Source organism: Lepisosteus platostomus, chromosome 3, assembly GCF_059453375.1.
Source record: "Lepisosteus platostomus isolate fLepPlt1 chromosome 3, fLepPlt1.hap1, whole genome shotgun sequence".
Lineage (NCBI taxonomy): Eukaryota > Metazoa > Chordata > Actinopteri > Semionotiformes > Lepisosteidae > Lepisosteus > Lepisosteus platostomus.
Window position 1 is genome coordinate 7,412,021 of NC_142613.1, and position 21,962 is coordinate 7,433,982.

Consider the following 21,962-nt stretch of genomic DNA (forward strand, 5'->3'; position numbering starts at 1 on the left):
AAAGGGCAGTAGTTTCTTTTTTCTTAAAGGTTTTATTGTGATTTTCAGTTCAAAGTTAGTATCGTCACAGTTGGTTATATTCTTCATTAATTACATAGAATTATTAAGGTAAAGTCATCGTAAAATGAAAATGACTGTATAATACATATGGAAAATATGTTGTGATTGATTTTTAAATTGTGTTGAAATGTCCATTTAGGCCTCTGTGCTTTGTATATTACCCTTAACATTACACACAATCGCAAGAACCATTGTACTCATAGAATGTAGGTTATTACATATCACTGCTGTTGAGAATTTGGCAGATTAAGTGCTTTTTGTTTAATTCATTTTTTATGCTTTGTCCTGAATTGGGTAACTGGAAATCAGTCTGTTGTCAAAGACAAAAGTTAGCTTCCTATTGCAAAATTGGAGAGTAAGAAATAGAGGTCAGAATCAAACTTCTGTTTTAGAACAGTCTAATAATGACATATATAAAACTTATTAAATCCTACATTTTAATGTTAAACTTTATTGCATGATATTTTGCATAGTTTAACAGTATTCAGTTATTCTTGTCTGTTATACACAGTATATGCTGTGTGTGAATCTTGATATTGTGCTAATTTTGTCCAACTGAAAACATCTTTGCTCTTTGCTGAACTTATTTAATACTGCAATTATCATTCTTGAAAACTTGTAGGAAAAAATCAGAAAAAAGGCTAAGCTACCTTAAAAATTAATTGTATCAGCAATGTTTTTTTTCCAGTGTTTATCCTCTTTTATATTATGTTTTGTCATTTTTAAGATGTGCTATCTATCTTTATCACGAGATAATCTATAAACTAACCCTTAATATCCTTACCCAGTTTCCCCAATCAAACCATTGATGTCTACATAAAATATCTGAAAGCACATCTATAGGGAAACGTAACTAAACGCATGGATTATTTCAGAAAAGTAGTTGAGAAACGTCTGTTTGCAACAAACAGCAAGTAAGGTTCAAAAATCAGTATGGCAGAGGAGTCAGAAAACCTGCTAAAGAACATTTTTTTCTGTGGATACATTAGAAAAAGGCAGCAGGTCTTTGTTGAGACCCAGTTTTTGTCCATTTCAATCAGTCTATTTCTTCTGGAACGACAGTGAGCATAATGTCCTCATTTCCCCGGCGCACCACCACAGAGAGCGTGCTACTGGACTTGACCGCTTCGCTCACATCCTCTGTGGTTTTCACAGATTGGTTGTTGATGCTGATAATCACATCGTGGTCCTTCATGCCAGAGCTAGGGGAAGAAACGACAACAGAAAGACGACTGTTTGTACTAGGGGTCCTGGTTGATAGACCAGTCTTTGTGGAGGCCCGAGGGCTGTGCTGGCTGCACTGAGCACACAAACCCTGATCTCAACATGACACTGTGGAGGCACTGTCACTGAGTGGGCTCAAAGCTGCCCTGAGCTTCCCCTGAGCTCCAACAGCCATGAATGACCATCTCCTTCCTGCCTTTTGTTTTTTGTTTCAGCAGCTGAATGAAAATGTTTGGAAGACACTTAAAACTGAGCTTTCTGCTTCTTGGTTACAGCTGATCAACTGCTGTAAAGACTGTGTCTGGGCCAAGTGTACGTGGCCCGAGTTCAGTTTCAGACAGCCTAGGAAATCTGGATTCAGGAACATGGCATGCTCATTCACATTCTTTATATCTGTGCCTTCCATCCTTCTCCTTGCATTTTCCTTGATACCACTGTGCTTGGACTGACTCATTTCTCAATTCTGCCTATCAGTGTTTGTTTACATACTTTTACCCAATTGCCAGCAAGTTTAATGAAAGGTTATGTTGTCACAGCAGCAGCTGCTGGAGCAGTAGCAGCATCTGCCTTATTTCCGGGAGTCAGAGGAATAAAAAAGAGCCGAAACTTTTTAAATTGGAGTACTGAAATGTGTCTTTTGGTAGATATTTTCTCATGTTTTCTAAAACTGAAATGGCCTGCCAAAGCCAACTGCTTATAAAAGTAGTCTTTTCTTTCCCCAAATGTAGCACTTTGTAATTGAATGGAAGAAACAAAATGAGAAAGCTCACTAAAAGTTTTAACCAGTTCCCCTGAGCTACTTTGCTTGGTCAAGTGATATTATCATAATTATTTTCTATAGCTTTTTATTTAGACTATGACTTTTATGCTATTTTCCTTTCAGCTTTAACAAATATAATAGCAGGCTGTTTTTTCGACACTCCTGGCAGAAAGTCCAGTGGTCATAATGATCTATATTTATAAAGCAGAGAAGGACTGTTGTGATCCAACACACAAATACAATTAAAACGTAACTAGCCCACCACCAGAAACTTCAGTTAGAGATAATGTTGGGCCTTTTGTGAATGAACAAAGAAGCACCTTAAATCAATCTCCATCTGGTAAGATCTGTTGGTGAAATATTGGAAAAACATCTCTGAGTCATATAGATGTGCTTCCAAACTTTTTGTAGGCTTGGGATTACTCTGCATGCTGTTTAGGGCCACTAGACAATATCCAGCAAAGCTGCCAACTGCTGATTTGATTGAAGTACGAATCATAAAAAAGGAAGCTGGATTGGTGTCCTTGGCCTAATATTCTCTTCAGTGGGGGTCCAAGACAGCTGCTCAACCTAGCAGAATGTTGAAAATCTCTTTTGGTTTTTGGTTTTATCCAGTTGTCTCAAGAAACTAGTGAATAGGTTGAGTACATTCGTATATCATTCATACATTCTCCTCAGCGTTCTGCTCTGTGTCTGTTGTTTCACAACAACATTTGTCAGTGTGTGAGATTTAAAACATGTATTGGCTATTGTTACAGTTGTACACACTAATTTTTTTAAAAGTCTACAGCTGAGTAAAAAATTGAAAACCTAAAACCTTAGCTTATCTCTGTACCCAGAGAGAACAGATCATATTCTAGTCAATAACTAGGCGAGTTGAGAAGCATTTTCTTGATTTTCTACAGTATGTTGAATAAAAACAATATTTGAGTTCTGGGACTCTCATTAGTCCTTACCTCGCTGCGGCTGTCCCTGGAATCACCTCAAACACATAGACTCCCATGCTTACATCTGGAAAATCCTTGTCCCGGTCCTTCAGCTCTCTAATTAAACTGAGGAATGCAGAAAATGCAAATCACTCAATCTCTGTGTTTTTGTTATGAGTTGTAGAATCTGTACCAGCCATATGCACATAATACAGTACCACTGCTGTCATAATGGAAGCTATCACATTATATGCAAGAACAAGTCAAAATGCGCTTCTAGTCTTCTGCCTTACTTTGGAGAAAGCTGCAGCATTCTGACTCCCATGTACTTCTTTTTGGGTAGCGTCTTCCCTGGAATTTAAACAAAAATCAACTGCACCAAAAGCAGAGGAAAGAGGATGTTTTTTCTGTTGGTATTATAAATTTATGTACTGTATTTTTTGGTTATTCTTAACTATACTGAGATGCTTCACAAAATCCAATTAACATTGGAACCAATGGCATTCGTTTTATTTTTAATGCCTCTCAGTATAAACTTAAATCTCTTTTTTGTGGATCTCGTACTGTATTTCTACATTCTGTTACATTGTTATACAGTACCTGTCTGACTATTGGTGGTCTAGCTCACTAATGTAATAGTAATGAACTTTACATTACAGATTGCTTCTCATAACAAATCTCGTCATGTAAAGTACAATGAAAATGAGGAAAACAGAAATCAAAGAATGAGACTTTACTTCATTCGAAAATAATTAATCTATAGAAATTTCACTTTAAACATGCTTTAAGGTAAAGGTTGGAAACAGGAGCTCTGAATTCCTGATCTCAAAGAACTGTATTCTGCAACCTAGGTGAACAGCAGCAGAAGACTTTCACCTACAGTCAATCTTGTTGAGGGGACAAAGTCATGACCTAAGATGAGGCTAGGGGTGTAATTTATTTATTAGGTTAGGTGGAGAGATTCTTATCATGGCCTTAAAGTTCAAAACCTCTAATTTTGAAAATACCAGAGAAAGTGCTTCATTAATCATACACTACAAATAGGTATCACACATTTAGTTGCTTTATTAGAGCACTTATTTTGTAAACCATTTAACTAATTTTAGCACTTACTTGGAGTTTACAGGGTTAGTTGTGGTTTTATCTGTCGACTGTTTTTTTTAACAGCTAAAAATGCTTCAGCTTTGAGAGTTACTACAGTCCCTCTTACCCTTTATCTGTCGATCATAGGATTCTGCGAGGAACTGGCGTATTCTATCTGAAGGGATTGCAAAGGATATGCCAGCTGTTACCTTCAAAGTATTTATTCCGATGACTTCACCATCCTTCAAATAAACAACAAAACATACTTTTACCAAAACTGATGCCGTCCTTGTTAGCTGATAAAACATAGTGCACTAAAATATGAGGAAAACATAGGTTGATTAGGATAAACTCACAAAACAGAAGAAAAGCTAAAAAAAAGCTTCAGAAAAATGTTAATTCTAGAATATTTTATCTGTAAAACACACAGTGTTCTAATGTTACTTGAGGGGACCAATTTGTTCCTTAATAGGGAGACAAATTTTGCTATTCTAGCACATCATCAGCTGTACATTTTCTGAAAATTGGTTCCTTAGGTTTTTATTTATCATTGTTCTGAATGAACCAATGTTTTAACTTCACTTAGTTGTATCCAGAAATCTTTTAAAAAGCCTGGTCTAAGAAAACAGAAATCTTAAATCTAGTATAATCTAATCTGATCATCATTTAACCACAGGGAAAATAAGGACCAAAGCCTCTACTGTATGTTTCTTTCTCATTTTGCCTTCTGCCTGGATCAGTCCTGCTGCCTATTACCTAGATCTGACTGGTTCAATCTACAGTGTGCGAGCTGGGAACTGTGGCTGGGTGTGCCACTTGCTGGTGTCCTAGACTTCAAGACAGACTCTCTTCTGAAGTTGCCATCTAATAAGAATTTGGCATTTTGTGTTTTAGAGAATGTACAATGTAGAATGAGTGTTGGCTCTTATGTTCCTCCAGCTTGTACATTGCTGATTTCAAAACAAATGTTAAAATAGTGAGAGATGTGAAGCAGTTTAAGAGAAAGGTATGCTTCAAGTTGTATATCTCACTACGAGTTTATTAGGATAGTCTCTAAGAACTATTACCTGTATTGTACATCTGCCATAGCCTTGAGCGCAAAAGAGTAGTTAACAGAAAACATGACTGACTCCTGCTGTTGATGTGATGGATTCTGAATACTTAAAAAAATCAGTTCTTTAGCACTTACATCTCACTTTTAACTGAAGTGAATTATATAAAAAACACAACTGGGTGTCTACTGAATTGCTGCCATTTGGAATATACAGTACTGTAGCTATCATTCTGCACCCGATTAGCACTTAGAAATCTTAATAGGAAAATCAGTGAAAAGTGAAAATGTGTACTCTGAGGCAATGAAAATAAATGCCTTACTCCAGCTGATTGGTTCCACAGCTGCTCATGGGAAGTATATATTATTAATTTTAATTCTTACACTCTCCTGTTAAAATACACTTTTACTAAGTAAATATTATATTTTTAGTAGTTCAGGTGTGGAGCTCCACAGCCGAAACGTTGTTTTCTTTCTTCTCTTTTCAGCATGGAATAAACCTATTACTTGTTCCTTATATATTTTAGTACTGTATATAGTATATTTTTGCACTACGACAGTGCTTTATAACAACCTGTATTCCATTGTCAGGTTTGTTATTGTATTGTACGTAGGTGTTATACAGTATATAAGGAGTATATTTATATCAAATGTAAGAAGATTTATTAGCATGTAGCTTCAGTAAAGTTTTGAGGCCTTCCCATTACAAGACATTTAATATGTTAAACACCATTTTGACTGATTTTCACACTATAATATTTTTAATTAGAAGCCTTTAAAGAGCCCACTGGGTCTGTATAACAAGCAATTCTAACACCTGTTTGGTATTATGCAGCGTCACCCAAGAGATATTCCCAACCAAAACAAGAGGAACGATAACTTATTCCAGGAGATGATACAAAATGGTAGATTAGTCTTCCAAAAGAAATTCATTTTTGATTTGAGAACCAGAAACCTTGCTACAAATCTACACAAAACTCTGTCCTGCTATGTAATCACTTTGGGTATCTTGTGTCTTAAGATCTTTTAAGCAGAATAACAGATGTTTTCTGGTTTCAATCTGTTGTTATTGCAAGAGCCTTATATATACATTGAACAAATGCACTGGTTATCAAAATCATGCTAAAGAAGTTGAAAGATCGTAGTTGTGACCAATCTAGTAATTATTAAATAATTGATGTGGAGTGAAAAAAAGATTTTTCTACAAAAATAAAAATTGAATTTAACTTTTAGTCAACACATAGATTCCTTTGTTGTTATTAAGTACTAAACATGAGCTGTGGCACCATAAATCAATTTCATGCTTTGCTCTCCCTCTCCGATTTCAAGGATGAAAATGAAATCTGCCAAAAGCACGAAGTGCTAAGTACAGGGTTGGGCACACTCTTATCATGCAGGTGATTTTATCTGCATTTTTTAAGATTTAGAACAGTTTAACTTTTGAAACAGAAAAATGCACAGAATGATTCATGTCCAACTCACAGAAATCACAGATGTTGTACTGTTTTTTTTTTGTAAATGTTCTTTACTGTCAATGCCTGCAAGGTAGAAAAAAATACTGTCCTTGAAGGATTTACTGTCAGACACTACAAAGAAATGACTCACTGCAGATATTTTAAATGTAATGGGACTTCCAAAATCTTACTTATTTTTCAATAATAAAACGAGTCAGATTTGATCCCTTCTTTGCCATCTTTGATGATTATAGTTGCCATCTGTTAAAAAGCATGTGTAGTGTTTTTTAAGAACCCCGTCAGTTAATTTCTTCATATACTGTATAACTAGGAGAGTACTAAGCTTCTAATCATGTTCACATTGACACAGACTCAGTAAGAAGTAGAATTAGGCTCTAATCCTTTGAGCTGTATTCAAAAGAAAGGATAATATATTAGCAGAAGACTCCTTGTAAATTTGCTTTTGTCCTTATTTGTGAGAAAAACTCTAAATACAACAAATATCTTTTACAAACAAAATCTGAAAGTCACACAAACTGTTTAAGATTATAATGTTTAAGATTACAATGAAGATATACGGTTTTAGGGTTTTAAAGCTATTTTAGTGTTATGTTCTTTCTGAAAGAGTAATATGAAATTGAAGTTTTTCATATTGTATATCGAGTAATATATAAGGTTAAAAAATAAACACAACATTCTATTTTAATCTCCAGTCATATTGAAGGATTACTTTAATCACATCTCAGTTGAAGACTTCTCGTTGTGGACGAAAATGGTTAAATAATATTGAGATGTTCATAAACATAAAAGTAATCATTTCTATGTTTTACACGTTAGGTGTTTATGCTTCTCTTTTAGTTCTGAATATTCCAAAACGAAAGATGAAAGTAAAAGCATGGGGACACAATACTTCTCACACACTTAAAAGCACAATCATACAAGAAACATATGTGCTCCAATTTGGAATGTTAAACAATTTAGTATTCTAATCTTTTTTCCAGTTATCATAGATCTAGACATGCTAAAAACCATTCTGTCCTGAAAGAAGATGATCCAAATAGCTCCCAGGTTTAAGTAATGGCAGAAAATTAAAACCCCAGCTCACAGAAAAAACAGTTGCAGGCCTTCTCACACTCCACATGTTTGCAGCTGGACTGCCCATAAAGGCAGCTTGTGCCCAAAAAGCAAGGTGTTTTTAATCCAAGACAGTCTTAAAACAACAGCTAGGAGAAACATTCCCAGCACAGTGTGTTTCTTTCCACCTTAATTTACAGTGAAGTGTGGGTTGCCAGCATGATTTAGCAGAAAGGATTGTGCTGCTGTGATGTCGGTTTTGACTGCGCCATCTGTCACTGCTTCTGAACTCCTGAACTGTTGGCGTGATGTTCAGAAACTTGAAAAAAGGGCATCAGTGTCTTGTCCTCTCCTAATGATTTAAATCCTTGAATCCTGAAAGAGTCCCTGGGTAATTTCTAAGTTGATAACCTCCATTACCTACCTTCTCTATTTATTCAGTTTTCGATTAACTCTGGTCTGCTAAACCAACATATTCCCTTCTGTCACAAAAATCAGAAGCTATTTATGTTCAGTTGCTTTATACATTTTTTTATTTTGCTGAATGTGAAGAAACGTCTAATGACATTTTTTTCTGATTAATCAGGAAAAGTGACCACTTGCCAAGACTACATCAATATCAGTTTAGCATGACCTTTGTAAGAGTGCTTAACCTGCATATTCACAAATCTTTCCTGTTGTCTAGAAGCAGCTGCCAATGTTACAGCAGATGGTAAAACTAAATTCCACAATTAAGTGTGATTTACAGTCAGTTTCAATAAGTCGTGGTTTACTGGTATGTTGTAATGAAATTTTTCTTGCAATGATTCCACATAATAATTCCACAAAGTTTGAAAAGTTGTCGAAGGTATGCAAAGTTTAACTGAGTGTTTCAGAATATACAGTATGGTGTATGTTTAGAATTCAGATATGATATTTTTTTTTCAATTTCTTACCAAGTTAACCAGCGGTCCTCCTGAGTTCCCATACTGGAAGAGAATATAAAAACAATGTAACAGAGGCATGATATTTGATATACTCACATATAAAAACTGTATGGGGGCCCTCAAAGTGTTAAGGGCACAATGTTTCTGTTTTTTGTTTCACTCTAATCTCCTTCAAGGGGAACTGCAGTCTCAATTTCTCAGACAGGTTATTAAATCTTGGTAACAAAATAAATGAAATGACAGCATTGCAAAATTTTACAAATTCTAAATTAAGCTCTAAATAGTGAACTTACTTGTGAAAATACTATACTGTATAATCGCTATTCTGTCCGGAGTTTGCAAAGATTGCGGCGTGAATTGGCTCTCCCTGGTCACTACTCACTATAACTGTACGAGAGGATAAGGACGGGTTGTGCAGCAGAAATTAAACGCAATCTGCATGTAGAGTTAACATGTTGTATTTTTTTGGCAACACTGTGTCAAAGTCGAGAGCAATATTTCTACTGGATTAAAAGAGATGTATTCACAAGCCTGCTTGTTTACAATGTGAAAGGGCCGCTTCACCTCACTGGATACTTTGCTGCCTTGTTCTGAATTGCAGAATCTGGCAATAGAATATAGTCTATTTCATTACATGAATTGGAGGTTTTGCATGTTACTGTGTACATTTTACTTTCATTGTGGTTTGAATTACACTCATCAATGCTGATTCTTTCAAACCCCAAAATATAATAATTATATACAAAATATATACACCTAACGTGTAAAACGTGTTCCCCTTTAACTGCACCTTTGCTATTGTCATTTTTCTAAAGTCCTTAGAAGGATATAGATTAAAGAAATCTCTAAAACACTGCTATTCAACCTGCGGCCACTGTGCTTTATTTCACCATTTTGCGATAACCAGCTATAACCAATTCAATTATTTGAATTGATAATCAGCAGGATCAATATGGCCGATATGGAGATGAATGTAAAGGCCACAAGTTGAAGAGCCCTACTTTAGGACCTGCATGATCCAGGATCTCCAGTACCAGATGGGTAATGCAATATATAAAAAAAAATATTTTGGGGAAATCGTCCAAAGACAAAGCATTGAGGAGTTTGTGAACTGGTTGGTCTTGCAGGTTCAAGCTGAAATTCCCCAAGCCGTGGCAGTTTGCACCACCCCCTTGAAAACTCACATTGATGATGGCATCAGTCTGGATGTACTCCATGTCAGAGTCCTTCAGTCCCAGCTCTCGCCCCCCTCTCTGGGTGGTGCTGACAATGCCAGTGGTCACTGTATTCTGGAGAGAGAAGGGGCTTCCCACTGCCACCACAAACTCCCCTGGCCGCAGGTCAGCAGAACGGCCCAGTAGGAGCACTGGCAGGTGGCTCTAAATCACACAAGGCTCTGTATAAATTCTGATTTTCCACTGTTGTAAATGGACAATCTTGGCATAGCAAAATTAGGGGAAACTGTGTTTTATTAATATTGTTAGGGTTTCCTTGTATATTGCAAATAAAAACAGGGAGGTGCAGTACAGTATCTTTATTAATAAAGTATTTGTTACAAGGCAACACTTTATGTTATTTTCTAGCTGGTTTAAACAGATATATGAAGAATTAAGTCAGAAACCTACATTTCATATAACCTTTAATTCAAAAGGCAGGTGATACTCAAACTGCTTCTTTATAGAACATGTCCTAGTCAACTACCCATTATTGATATGAAAAGACCTGTGACTCATCATGTAATACTATTTGAAAATATTGGCAAAGACTTATTTTGACATTGATATTTGTCTCAGGTGGGCAGGCTGCGAGATTGTGTGTTGTCCATTAGATTAGTCAATTTTCAGCAGTGTTGGAAAAACAATAAGAAGGGTCTGGTGTTGATTTTTGGTGGTAGGGTGGGATTTTTAAAGCATTCTGGGGATCACATACACGAAGATGTGCAGTGAGCTGCCATGCTACCTCACCAGCTACTGCGCTGACACTGCTGTCTGATTTCTGGTTAATCACAGCAAACGACTGCCAGCTGGAGACTGCATCTTATCAGTAGCATAACTGTATAAAAGCTATATGTAAAATAAGCCTGTTTTAATTTTAACCAAATGTCTCACAAGTCTCTAAAGAAACACCTTCACCTGCTTGGCTTGTCAATGCCTGTCTGCTCTTATTAGAGGAAAATGTGATTTTACTGCCTGAGTCTCATGCTTGTGGTTTATCAGGCCCGAGGGCATGAAATCCCACTCAATCACTGCTAACAGTTCGATCCCCTGCTAGGAACTCGTGACAGTTTAATTGTCACAGATTGAAAGATTTCCTCATCATTACAGTCGCAGGGAGTTTTTCTCCTCTTCCCCAAAGTCATTGTAATATTAGAGTATTGATGGGGTTTTATTGTGCATAGAAATATAGAAGATCTATAAGGTGGCATCCTTATTTGTGACATTCTTACTATTTTAAAAGAGTTAACAATATTTTGGGGGAAATTAAAAGAAAGACCAATTTATTCAATAATGTAACAAAAAATAATTTGCTAAATTGCAGAGATGGTCAAACTATCAACAACTTTGAAATAGCAGTGTTTCATACCACTAGAAAAAGTACTTTCAGGACTTCAGAATGGAACAAAACAAAGAACAGTAACATACTGAACAAGAACAGTATGCAAAATCTTCGAAGGACTGATTTCTTCTTCAAAGAACTGATTTAATAGACTGCTTTCAGTCTGACTGGCCCTTGACTGACTGACATGACTATGTGACTTACGTCTGGTTCAATTTTAATGAGTGCGATGTCCAGTTTTTGGTCCACATCCTTGACCTTGGCATCATACTGGGCGCCACTCTTCAGCTCTACTTTGATGCGCTGTTTATTGGTCAGAACGTGAGCATTGGTGACAATCCATCCATCCTCGGACACAATGAACCCTGAGCCACTTGACACAGGAATCTCCTGGTTGGTGAAGGGCAGTCTAAAAAGAAATGTATTTTAAAAGATCGATACCAATGCTAAAGTTTTGTACTTCTTTATGTACAAAGTGTACTTTACTGCAGGCACAATTATGCTTGTGTGCAAACACACACAGAGATACAGTATACAGTAGGTTAACAAATACCATGTTATAAACTACATGTACTAAGTATACTATACTGTATACTGTATTAATTTCAGTTTTTGAATTATTGAATAACATTGTTTAAAGTTAGCCATGAGCCTTAGCAAGACAAGCAGACTGAAACACTGACCCTGAAGGTTTAAACAGGGGCCAGTATGTATGCATATGACTAGTCATTCTAGAAATTTTAGTTTATAGAGGGAGACATAATAATCATAGAAATGGAAGACTGTATTTAAGCATGGAAATTAGTTTTGTTTTAGGTTTGAATTTCTTTTATTTGTTATGCCATAAAATCTGTCCCAGTCATTGAAGCTTGGAAACAGCCAGGGAAACCAAAGCCTATGCAGACCAGTCTCAGATATTATTTAAAATGCTATATTTCATCAGTTTTCTTCATTTTTAAATGTCCTTTTTTTGTCCACAGTTTTTGTGAAAGTTAGGAAGTGGCAAAGCAGTATTGCCTATAAAGTTACTTTAAGGTCTGGTGTAGATCTTTGGGGGATTGAATGAGCTAAAATATTAAGAACTTGATTTCATTCCATTTACTGTACATGAACCGTATTGTTTCAGATCCTTGAAGAAAGTTTGAGTTAATGTTAAAGTTTGATGATACTTAATGTGATGCACTCAACCCTGTGCACTGTGGTCAGTCAGCTAATTTATGGGATCCATTTTATTGAATAGGCAGCTGGAATAACCAAAGAGTTAATGATATGAGCCATGGCAGTCTCTTGAGCTACACACGGGGATTGCTTTGTTAAAGCACTGTAAACTTCAAAATGGCTTGTCCAGGTCTATTTTAAATTGACTGGCATTAAATTATTAGGATATTTATTCATTATATCAGTTCTTTACCCCAGAGCCACAGCTTACCGACGGAACAGTTCCAGGTGTACCACAGCTGGGGCAATCTTATCCACCACATCAGCGATGAAGTTGAACTTGTACCGGAGACTATCAGGATTCTGGGGACCTGGGCATGAGAATCATGTGCAGATTTTAATTACAGTACATGTTGAATGAAAAGGTGTGGGACCACTACAAGAATGGATTAAAAATAGGAACATTTCCTATGTCCATTTAGAATCCTGGGAGACAGGGTAATTTATTCTTTCTTGTAGTTTCTAGAAATGTTTGTTTTATTTTTTAAGCCTATTGTCTCATAAGGTAAATAAAATGTAGGTGAGTTTTAAAGAGTAATATAGCACAAGCATTTTGGTGATGTTAATATATGTGATATTTAGGACACCTTAACATGCCCTGCTGGGGAACTTCATATTAGACAGAACATTTAGAAAATATGTTTCACTTTGTATTAGAAGACCAGAACACTGTAAGAAACATTACACTTGAGATGAGTAACAGAGATTTTCATATTTCTAGTTTGGTAATTTACAGTATGTGTTGTACAGTACATCCATGTTTTCATCTTAGAAAAGAAAATAATGCGCTGTTTGTACCAGTGAAGAGTCTTTTATTATTAAGATATTTGTTAGAAATGTACAGTATGGTAATTATTTAAGATGCTCCAGAAGCTTGTTTGAGAGAGGTCTGCAGTTTCCAAATCACAAGTGCGTAAAGTTTTGCCAGACTAAATAGAATTCAAAACATACTGTACAGTTTGAAGTGTTGCAGCAGAGCAGACTGTTGGTTTTGGCATGACGTGTTGCTTTCAATATACAAATCAGCTTGGCCAACAAATCCCAACATGATTCCAAGGGGAAAAAAAAGCAAAAACAGAGGCTTTTTTACAGAGGTGCCTATTAAAGGGAGTGAATCTCATGATTACTTGATAACTCATCTCATGATAACAAAGAGAATTTTGGCTTTTTTCAATGTGATTAAACATATCTTGTAAAACCAAATTCATTGCAAGAGATCCAAAGCTGAGGTAGAACTCTTTCATGGAGCTGTCAATGGAAAATTGAAAGCATTCAGAGTGACGCAGTGTTTTTTAATTTTGTGCTTCAATTAATAAACTCAATAGATCTTTCATTCTGGCCCTGTGGGGTTTCACTGGAAATTCACACACTGAAGAAATAAGGTGTGTTTAGACACAGAGTGCAATAATTGTCCAAACGTACATTTTTTGTTTTTAACACAGCCTTTAAGTGTTAGATTTCAGAATTGTTATCTTTTATGTTAACTGCTTTTTGATATTTACTGTAAATGCAATGGATTTTAAGTCATTTAATAAGGATTGCTTAGTAGAAAAGGGAATTCAAAGTTGATCTACACTATTTCCTATTTGGATATTTACAGTATGACTTAAACATCAGCAGACACAAACAGCTGCCAATACAAGCACAAATTAGTGTGATTCTCCAGTATTCTGTAATGCTGATCAGTTTGAGTAATATTTTGGAAATAGGCATCATAGGTAATGAAAACCCAATTATAAGCGATAGACTGTTATAGGTTGGCAAAATGTGATGGTACTGTCCCAGGAAATTGATAAAAACACCGGTTTAATTGACATACAGTACAGTAAATGTACTGTAACAGATTAAAGTTAGGGGTGACTCTTTCTAACACAAATTCGACTCAGAAAGCATAAGAAACAGTTATGATGAATAAAACTTTTTCAGAAGGGGAACTGACTTAAATTGTCTAAACTTTCTGGTTTAGATGTGTTTTTACATTAATTAGGAAGGTCTTTATCATTGTAAGTCTGTTTCCGATAAACAAAAATATGATATTACATGCTGTTCCAAAACATGAGTTCTGTAGTCTATGGAGACAAAAATCTTTGCTTCCTTCTTCTTATTTTGACCTCTAGCATATGTAAGACAACAAGAAACATAAGTTATGGGTGAAGAATTCATGAACTCTGTAAGGTTAAATTTACTTTTGGTAAACATATTTCAAAATCCATCATTTCTTTTGTTTGGAATGATTTAAGTTGATGTCTTCAATCTGTTTATACTGTATATTGACACTTGGGTGCTTGGCAAAATACAGCTGTTTTGCCCTGCTGTGAAAATGCCTATCCAGACCACTGTAAAAGATAATTTGTTTTCTATTGACTTATCTGCAAAAATAAATACATAATCAGTATACATATATATGTATACACATTCAGTTTTAGTAGAAACCAATTCTGTTCTTGATAGATATGCACACCGCATTCCAGTGTGTAAAATCAAGCCAAGTCTTGTTTCGGCAGCTGAGTTTGATGTCAGGGAGGGAGATATGCAAACTCTATCTCCTTGCTCCATGCATTCTGTCCCTCCAGGCTCTTGAGTCAGACTGCTGCAGAACCTTTGGCAAGACTGCCTGAGTACCTGGGGTTCTGATAAGGAGAGTTAAAGATTTCAGCATACAGATTTTACTTTAAGTATTGCAGTACGTGCAAAGCGGGCATCAGGACTATCAGAATCAACAGCATTGCTGTTCATGTTATTTTTACTAAAATGTTTATTTTATTATAACCGGGTTGCAAACCCAATAATATTGTCTATACTATACCAGAAAGCTGTTTTACACGTGAACTTCAAAGGGTTCTTAATAATAAGGGAAGAAGGGAAAGGAATACAAAATAAGACTCTAGATAAAAATGGCCTATTATAATTAAGCACTATTTTCAAAGAGACTGCTTAATGAAGTAAAGTGTTTCGCAGATTTAATAAGAATCTACATGGAAACTGAGAATATTTGACATGCCATTCCTTAAGGAAAGATTCAATTCACATCAGCTGACATTTATTGACATAAATAACATTTTTTGCGTTTTCCCTCTAGTAACTTTTAACTACTTTTAAATAGAGAGACATATTAATGGTCTACAGTACCACCAGCATCACCCATCTCTGCACTTCATGCCCCATTGACTGTGATGTCAACATGTCCAATGGGCTCACATGGAAATGGAAATGGCCATCATGCCATATCTCACGATTTGTCTTCCAGCATGCCAAATACTTTTTCATCTTTCGAAATCTAAGTAATGAGAAGCAAGTAATGTAAGCACAGTTTGAGACCCCTAGGTGTGTTGGTTAAAGAGTAAATTGCAAAGAATTGGTAAACTCCCTCATTGTCCCTTCAGGGTACAGAGGCTCGCTTACACTCATGATCGGCTTACAGAACACAAAGTTACCAAACTGCTTTGTTGCTAGTCAACATCAAGGAGAAACTCGGCTCCTGGATGGAGCTGGCAGCAGCACAGGTTTTATTAAGAGATGTAATATTACATGATGAGAGGAATAAAAAAATTGATGTTATTGATGTCCACAGCAATCTGGTCCATTTCAGCTTTTTGAGTCTCAGGCATTTGTACAGATTATATTAATGAAAATGAAACATAAAGGACTATATCTAATATTTAAACCTCATGTTTGTCTTTTAAAATGAATTTAAATGTAATGACAGAACAAGACCTCGGTAACACCTGTTGCTGTCTTCTGTAGCAAATCTCAATTTGTAAAATCTGAAAGAATCTAACTGTTATGCATTAGGAGTTTGGGCATTTTCACCTATGACATCTTCTCTGTCACCTGGTCTAGTTTTGAAGTGAGTTGAATTTATTCACACCCCCAAACAAGGAAAGATGATACTGTAACGCTTACGGCCGACAGGCACTGTGTAAGAGCCGGCTTACCAGAGCGGTGACGTCACCGCCTTTCCCTGTGATAGCAGGACTACAGCTACTGGGCTGTAGGGAGATCTCTCTTTGGCTCACCGGGCTGGGTCCCTGCTGAGTGACGCAGGAGTCCTGGGTTCGAGCCCCCAACGGTGCAGGGCTGACCTAATGCGGCAAGGGCGCCTGCCTGAACCCCCGTTGCGTTACATTGGTGTGAGAAGTAGGATGGGATAGCCCTTCGCCAGGGACGGCGATTTAAGCGGGGGAGAGTGTAACGCTTACGGCCGACAGACACTGTGTAAGAGCCGGCTTACCAGAGCGGTGACATCACCGCCCTTCCCTGTGATAGCAGGACTGCAGCTACTGGGCTGTAGGGAGATCTCTCTTTAGCTCACCGGGCTGGGTCCCTGCTGAGTGACGCGGGAGTCCCGGGATCGAGCCCCCGACGGTGGGGGGCCGACCTAATGCGGCAAGGGCGCCCGCCTGAACCCCCGTTGCGTTACATTGGTGTCAGAGCGGGGTGGGATAGCTACTGGCTCACCGGGCTGGGTCCCTGCTGAGTGACGCGGGAGTCCCGGGTTCGAGCCCCCGACGATGCGGGGCCGACCTAATGTGGCAAGGGCGCCCGCCTGAACCCCTGTTGCGTTACAATACTAATGTTTCATGTGTGCATTTTGTTCGCTTAAAAAAGAAAACGGGGTTAGGTTTAAACACAGTACAGTGCAATAAATAAATCAACATTTTGCAAAGCCACTGCCAAAGAGAAAGACAAATTAAGTGTTTAAATCTTTATCTAGCTGTTGTTCCAGGTTGCAGTGCATAGATGTACTTCTTTCATAGTTTAGATAAATCCTAGTTTGGATACTTCTGAGTATCTGAGGCAGGTATCAGCCTCTGCTAGAATTTTTCACACAGTAAAAATCGGATAAATTATTGCTTTTTGGCATAATGTGTGACTAGATTATCTTTGCCTGATTTTCTACAATCACATTGTAAGAGATCCTGAATGTTCAGAAGTATTCTGATTACAAATAAAATTCAGTCCTTCAAATGTGAAGTGCAGTTGCTTGGACTGAACGCAGGTTAATGCAGAAATGTAATGTTGGAGGAAGTAAATAAAATTTTGAATTTTCCTGTGGCTGAAAGTTTGATGATAAGAATGCTGAACAAGTACAACTACTGTATAATACAGGATTTGTTTTTATTCTGTATGTACTGTATATTTGAAGTTCCATTTTAAATAAGTAACAACTGTAACAACACGTTGTCGAAATAGCAGTGCCAAAAACTTCAGTAAACAGACCTAGCATTCTTTTTTTTAATTTAAAAATAGATAGAAATGTGAAGCTTCTTTATAAAAAAAATGCTACACATTATAATCAATTAATGCATAAAACTGACGTGAAACTTATATTTGTATTTTCCTATTTATCGCCAATTAAATTATATTCTATGTTCTATATTCAAGACCTAGTTGTAACGTCCTGGTTCACTTACCAGAATCGCAGGGACTCTTCTGAATGAGGATTACGGGAGGGGTTTGGTTTAGCTCAGCTCTTCTGTTCTCGGCTCTCAGTCGGCAGATGCTGGGATATGTCCTTCCATCGCTGCCGCAGACCGGTTCGGTGGCAGCGCAGACGCATGTACCTCGGTGCCTGCGCTTCTCTGGTGGGTAGACGCACACCATCCCCTCGCCGCAGGTCCCCAAACCGCGTCCGCCACAGAGGTCTCCTTCTCCCGCTGCGCAGATGTCGCAGCACCCGCAGTCGTCTTTCACCTCCCCGTAGAAGCACGAATCCGGGAGTGGGGGGCAGCGGGAAATATCACATATCTCCGGGCAAAGCGTTTGCCTTTTCTTTAATAAACGTGCATGAACCACAGATGTTAAAAGGATAAGGGCCAACAGCTTGATCGTCATGTTGAGAGGTGTCTGAGAACAGTTTTTGTCTGAATCGCAAAAAGTAACGTCGTTTGAATATATGTCATCAAAATAAAATATCGACTGACTTATTGTTTTGGGTGGAAAGAGTCCTCAGTTCTTAGACTTAAATTTATGTAATCCATTCTGAGCAGCAAGTTAAACAGAATATATTTCACAGCGGCACAAACCTTTCCAGTTAAAAGGTTACAAGTCTAAAATAAAGTGGAAAAAGGTTTATTTGGATGAAACAATAAAAAAAGTTTCACTTCAAGCCGACAAACCTAATGATTAGTTTGCGATGTGGAGTACCATAATCACAGTTTTTCTAACATGTCTTTCTGAATTCTGTTTTCGTCTGCTTTGACTTTGAGACTCTCTTCAAAGCCCTTAAAACGACCTCGGCAAGGTCTCTCGGAATGCAGGAATTAAACTTGCTTTCCAAGTTCTTTACGTATGTGTGCTAGTGTGTGGGAGGATGTCTAGAAACCGTATTACGACCTGTCCACGAATAGGGGAGATAACGCTTCATTGTTAATTGCACCCTCATTTTGGAGCTGGTACATTTACATATCGTTAATAACAGAACGCTTTAAAATTAAAGTACGTAATTTCTGAGAAATGTACTGACTCGTGGTCATTTAAAAAAAAAAAACTAAAATAGTACTACAGACGTTTTTTTTCCCAAAAGAAGGTACTGTACATTAACGACAGTAGGAAGACATACCATATAAGAGCAACACATAACACATACATTTTTAGATGCATGTACAGTATATAAATGCTAGAAGCAAAAGGAGAAAAAATTTAAATCTAGGCTACTGTGTTATCAGGAAACAATGAAATTATAGGAATAATTCATGGTTGGGGAGATGACAGGGTCAAATATAAAATTAATGGGTACACCTTTTTGCAAAGACAGGCAGGATAGCTAACTTACAGAGTGCAGAATTGAAATAGGAGGGTACAGGCAGTTCAGTATGTCTATGGGTTAAACCTGAAAAGTAATGCTAAGGCCCTGACAATGTAATATCGACTGCCTAATGTACAAATAGGGACAACTATATTACTTTATGATGTGATCAGGAAAGTGTGTACAGTAATAATGATATTCTGATATCAGATATCCAGATATTGATATTGATAGATTCAGGTTCAGACATTGTAATGAGGGTTGCTGAAGCTAAAACTGTTGTGGTTAATGGTTGATTCTTAACTAAGGTTGTTAAACGTACCAACTAGAGAAGATATTGACTAAATCATTTTAGATAAGAAGGATATACTGTACTGTAATTAAGGGAATAATGTAATAGAACCACTGGGATAATGCAAGCTCAATACAAATGCCTTTTGGTCTGTGTTTTAAATTTCTAACACAAGTTTAAATTGAGGGTTTATTAAATATGTTCTATTGTTTTAAGTTGTAACTTTAGCAGTCTTCTTAAACAGTGTACACTTTTCAGGTACTTTTTGTATTTAAAAACTATTCTTAATTTTTATATGCTTTTATCTGACACCTCTGTTTTCCCCTCCTTGTTGAAGCAGCTCCCTTCAAGCCTTGATCTCCTTAAACAATGAGTTCTCATCATCCTTGCCTGGTAACATACCGTAGTTTTGCTGTGCTGTGTTTTTTAACATTGACAAAGTGGTTGTGAATCTGTATATCTCTGAGTCACTTCTGATTCAGCCCAGTGTAAAAATAATAAGACATAAAGAGCTGCCAATAGAATTTGCCAATGTAAGAGCTGAAGAATCCAATGAATGAGAAAGTTTTTACTGTTGATTGTGGAAAAAGTCAACATTTAGGCTTAGATGAAGAAAAAAAAATTGATCTTTTTTATAAACATGTGCACACATGCCAGGTCAAAACTACCTTTTTCTCTGAAGCAGTGAGGCAGTTATACAGTATATTGCCAAATACATTGCTGAAGGTAAAATACTCTGCAAATCTGTCAAATTCAAGAATTTCAACATGATTAACCCACTGAGACAGGGTCCTGAATGTGAGGGATTAAGGCGTAACTGAGTTGCTTAATTAGATTAATATAACCATTTTCTTCAAATGTCTATCTGTTTATATACAGAGACAGAAAAACTGCTGGATTTTTGTCCTGAATGAAGACGAAAAGGGGGAAATAAAAGGAGACTCCTTGTTGGGCTATATCTGTAGACAAAATACTAGGCCATTGTGAAAATGTCTTCTTATGTACTAAATCTCTAGGTATCTGGTCACTTTACGCATTTGTTGCTGAAGCTGGGATTTCATTGTCTATTTTTTAACAAAGAACTAATGCAATGTTCATATATAAATAACTTAATTTGTCTAATAGCTTTTACAGTATATCTGACATTATCCAACCAACTGCCAAAAATCTTAATCTTTTCTTTTAATGGGGAGAAGTGCTACAGTATATAGATATTGCAATATCTTCATATTTTTCATTCCATGAATATTTCACAACCCATGATGACCCTTTTATTCCTCTGCATGTATCGCACGTACAGTACCTTGTTTACTCACAGTACTACTGTCAAACCTAATTGCCTCATTTTATCTTTTAAGAAGACTTACAAGAATGGATCGTGGTTTTGCCTTCCAATACAGAAATATACACTGAAGCTCAAGGCCAGAATCAATCATGACCGTAGAGCTGTGAGGCAGTGGAACAGACTTCCACACTGCTGTACTGCCTCACTGTGTGATATTGAACCAACGATTTCAACGTAGTTTGATTGTTCTTCTGTAGCTGAGACTATGAATATTGCATAAGAGCTGCAGAATAAATTCGATAAATATAAGATAAATTAAAGTTTCAGTTTCAAGCAAACTCCTTGTGTGATGGGCATGTTAACTCTCATGTGTGACATCGCTTTACATTTTAGTAGTGTACAGTTTGGCCAACTTTTTTTTGTGGATCCGGGAGCACTGTATCGAACTTTTTACAAAGAAGCTGTCTTCTTTACACCCGGTCTCTGGAATGTGCTGCTGAAAATCTCATTTGCCACGTTTGTTGTGTATATCACTCTGGTGCAATACTCTGTACTGGAGTTCCTAGATTATTGGATACAGCGAACGTGTCACAGACATTGAAAACGTGATTCCTTTGAGCTGTTACATATTGAGATGTTCCCAAGTCAAGAAGATCTTTTCACAGCCAGGTCTCTCCAATCTCGTCTTTATTGGAAAGCTAACACAGTCATTCATATACAGGACAGTGTTTTCATTTGGTGTAACATGTTTAATATAAATCGTATTTTTATGAAGAGGATTTGATTTATTTGTGAAATATCCAGGTGTTTCACCAGTGCATATTGTTAGTGGTATTGGCATGAGATGATATGAAGACAAATGTGATGTAATTGAGACAAATTGTGAAGGGCTATTGAATATAATAAAACCATGAATACAGTATGTTTTCTTTAACCCTCTGATATTAATAGGGACATTAGGTATAGCAATTCCTCTACAGCAGCTGTGCCTGGTCCTTTTGTACATTGGTTATCATTCCTAAAACTCTGGACAGGAGGGTTTTTATCAAGTCTTATACAGTACCTATGAACTGGTTCAAGTAGGTAGCTGTGTCAGGATGCGAAGGCTGCAAAGGAATGGGTTAAGTTTTATTCCATGCTGAAAAGAAAAAGAGACCGAAACATTTTTAAATGACAGCTGAAGAAGGCTCCGCAGCCAAAACGTTATGTCTCTTTTCTTTTATGCATGGAATAAACCTTTACCTGTTTCTTTGTACCTATGAACTAGGCCTGTATTTTCAAATACTGTAGCACTTTAAAAAGTTC

The 21,962-nt window shown here is 36.9% G+C and overlaps 1 protein-coding gene across 2 annotated transcripts; it reads right to left on the reverse strand.

Moving 5' to 3' along the window:
• Window positions 1–12: 12 nt before the first annotated feature.
• Window positions 13–18,634, reverse strand: htra4 (HtrA serine peptidase 4). 2 transcript variants are annotated; one of them, XM_088624193.1, is made up of 9 exons: window positions 17,747–18,631; window positions 12,544–12,643; window positions 11,319–11,523; window positions 9,743–9,937; window positions 8,568–8,600; window positions 4,181–4,295; window positions 3,264–3,321; window positions 3,001–3,096; window positions 13–1,262 (listed from the first exon to the last, which is right to left on the reverse strand). In XM_088624193.1, the coding sequence occupies exons 1-9, from the start codon at window positions 18,165–18,167 to the stop codon at window positions 1,097–1,099; spliced, it is 1,389 nt and encodes a 462-aa protein (XP_088480319.1). In that variant the 5' UTR covers window positions 18,168–18,631; the 3' UTR covers window positions 13–1,096. The 2 variants fall into 2 exon arrangements, with proteins under 2 accessions (XP_088480319.1, XP_088480320.1); XM_088624194.1 differs by lacking the exon at window positions 3,001–3,096 and having other exon boundaries at window positions 17,747–18,634.
• Between the last annotated feature and the right edge of the window lie 3,328 nt (window positions 18,635–21,962).

What these genes read in the sequence shown, in the direction of transcription:
- htra4 (XM_088624193.1), bottom strand. Translation starts at nt 18,167, where the DNA reads ATGACGATCAAGCTGTTGGCCCTTATCCTTTTAACATCTGTGGTTCAT. An exon ending in CTATGATCGACAGATAAAGG is followed by an intron (nt 3,322 to 4,180) that starts GTAAGAGGGACT and finishes TTTAAATTCCAG; the next exon opens with GGAAGACGCTACCCAAAAAG. An exon ending in ATGCTGCAGCTTTCTCCAAA is followed by an intron (nt 3,097 to 3,263) that starts GTAAGGCAGAAG and finishes TGCATTCCTCAG; the next exon opens with TTTAATTAGAGAGCTGAAGG.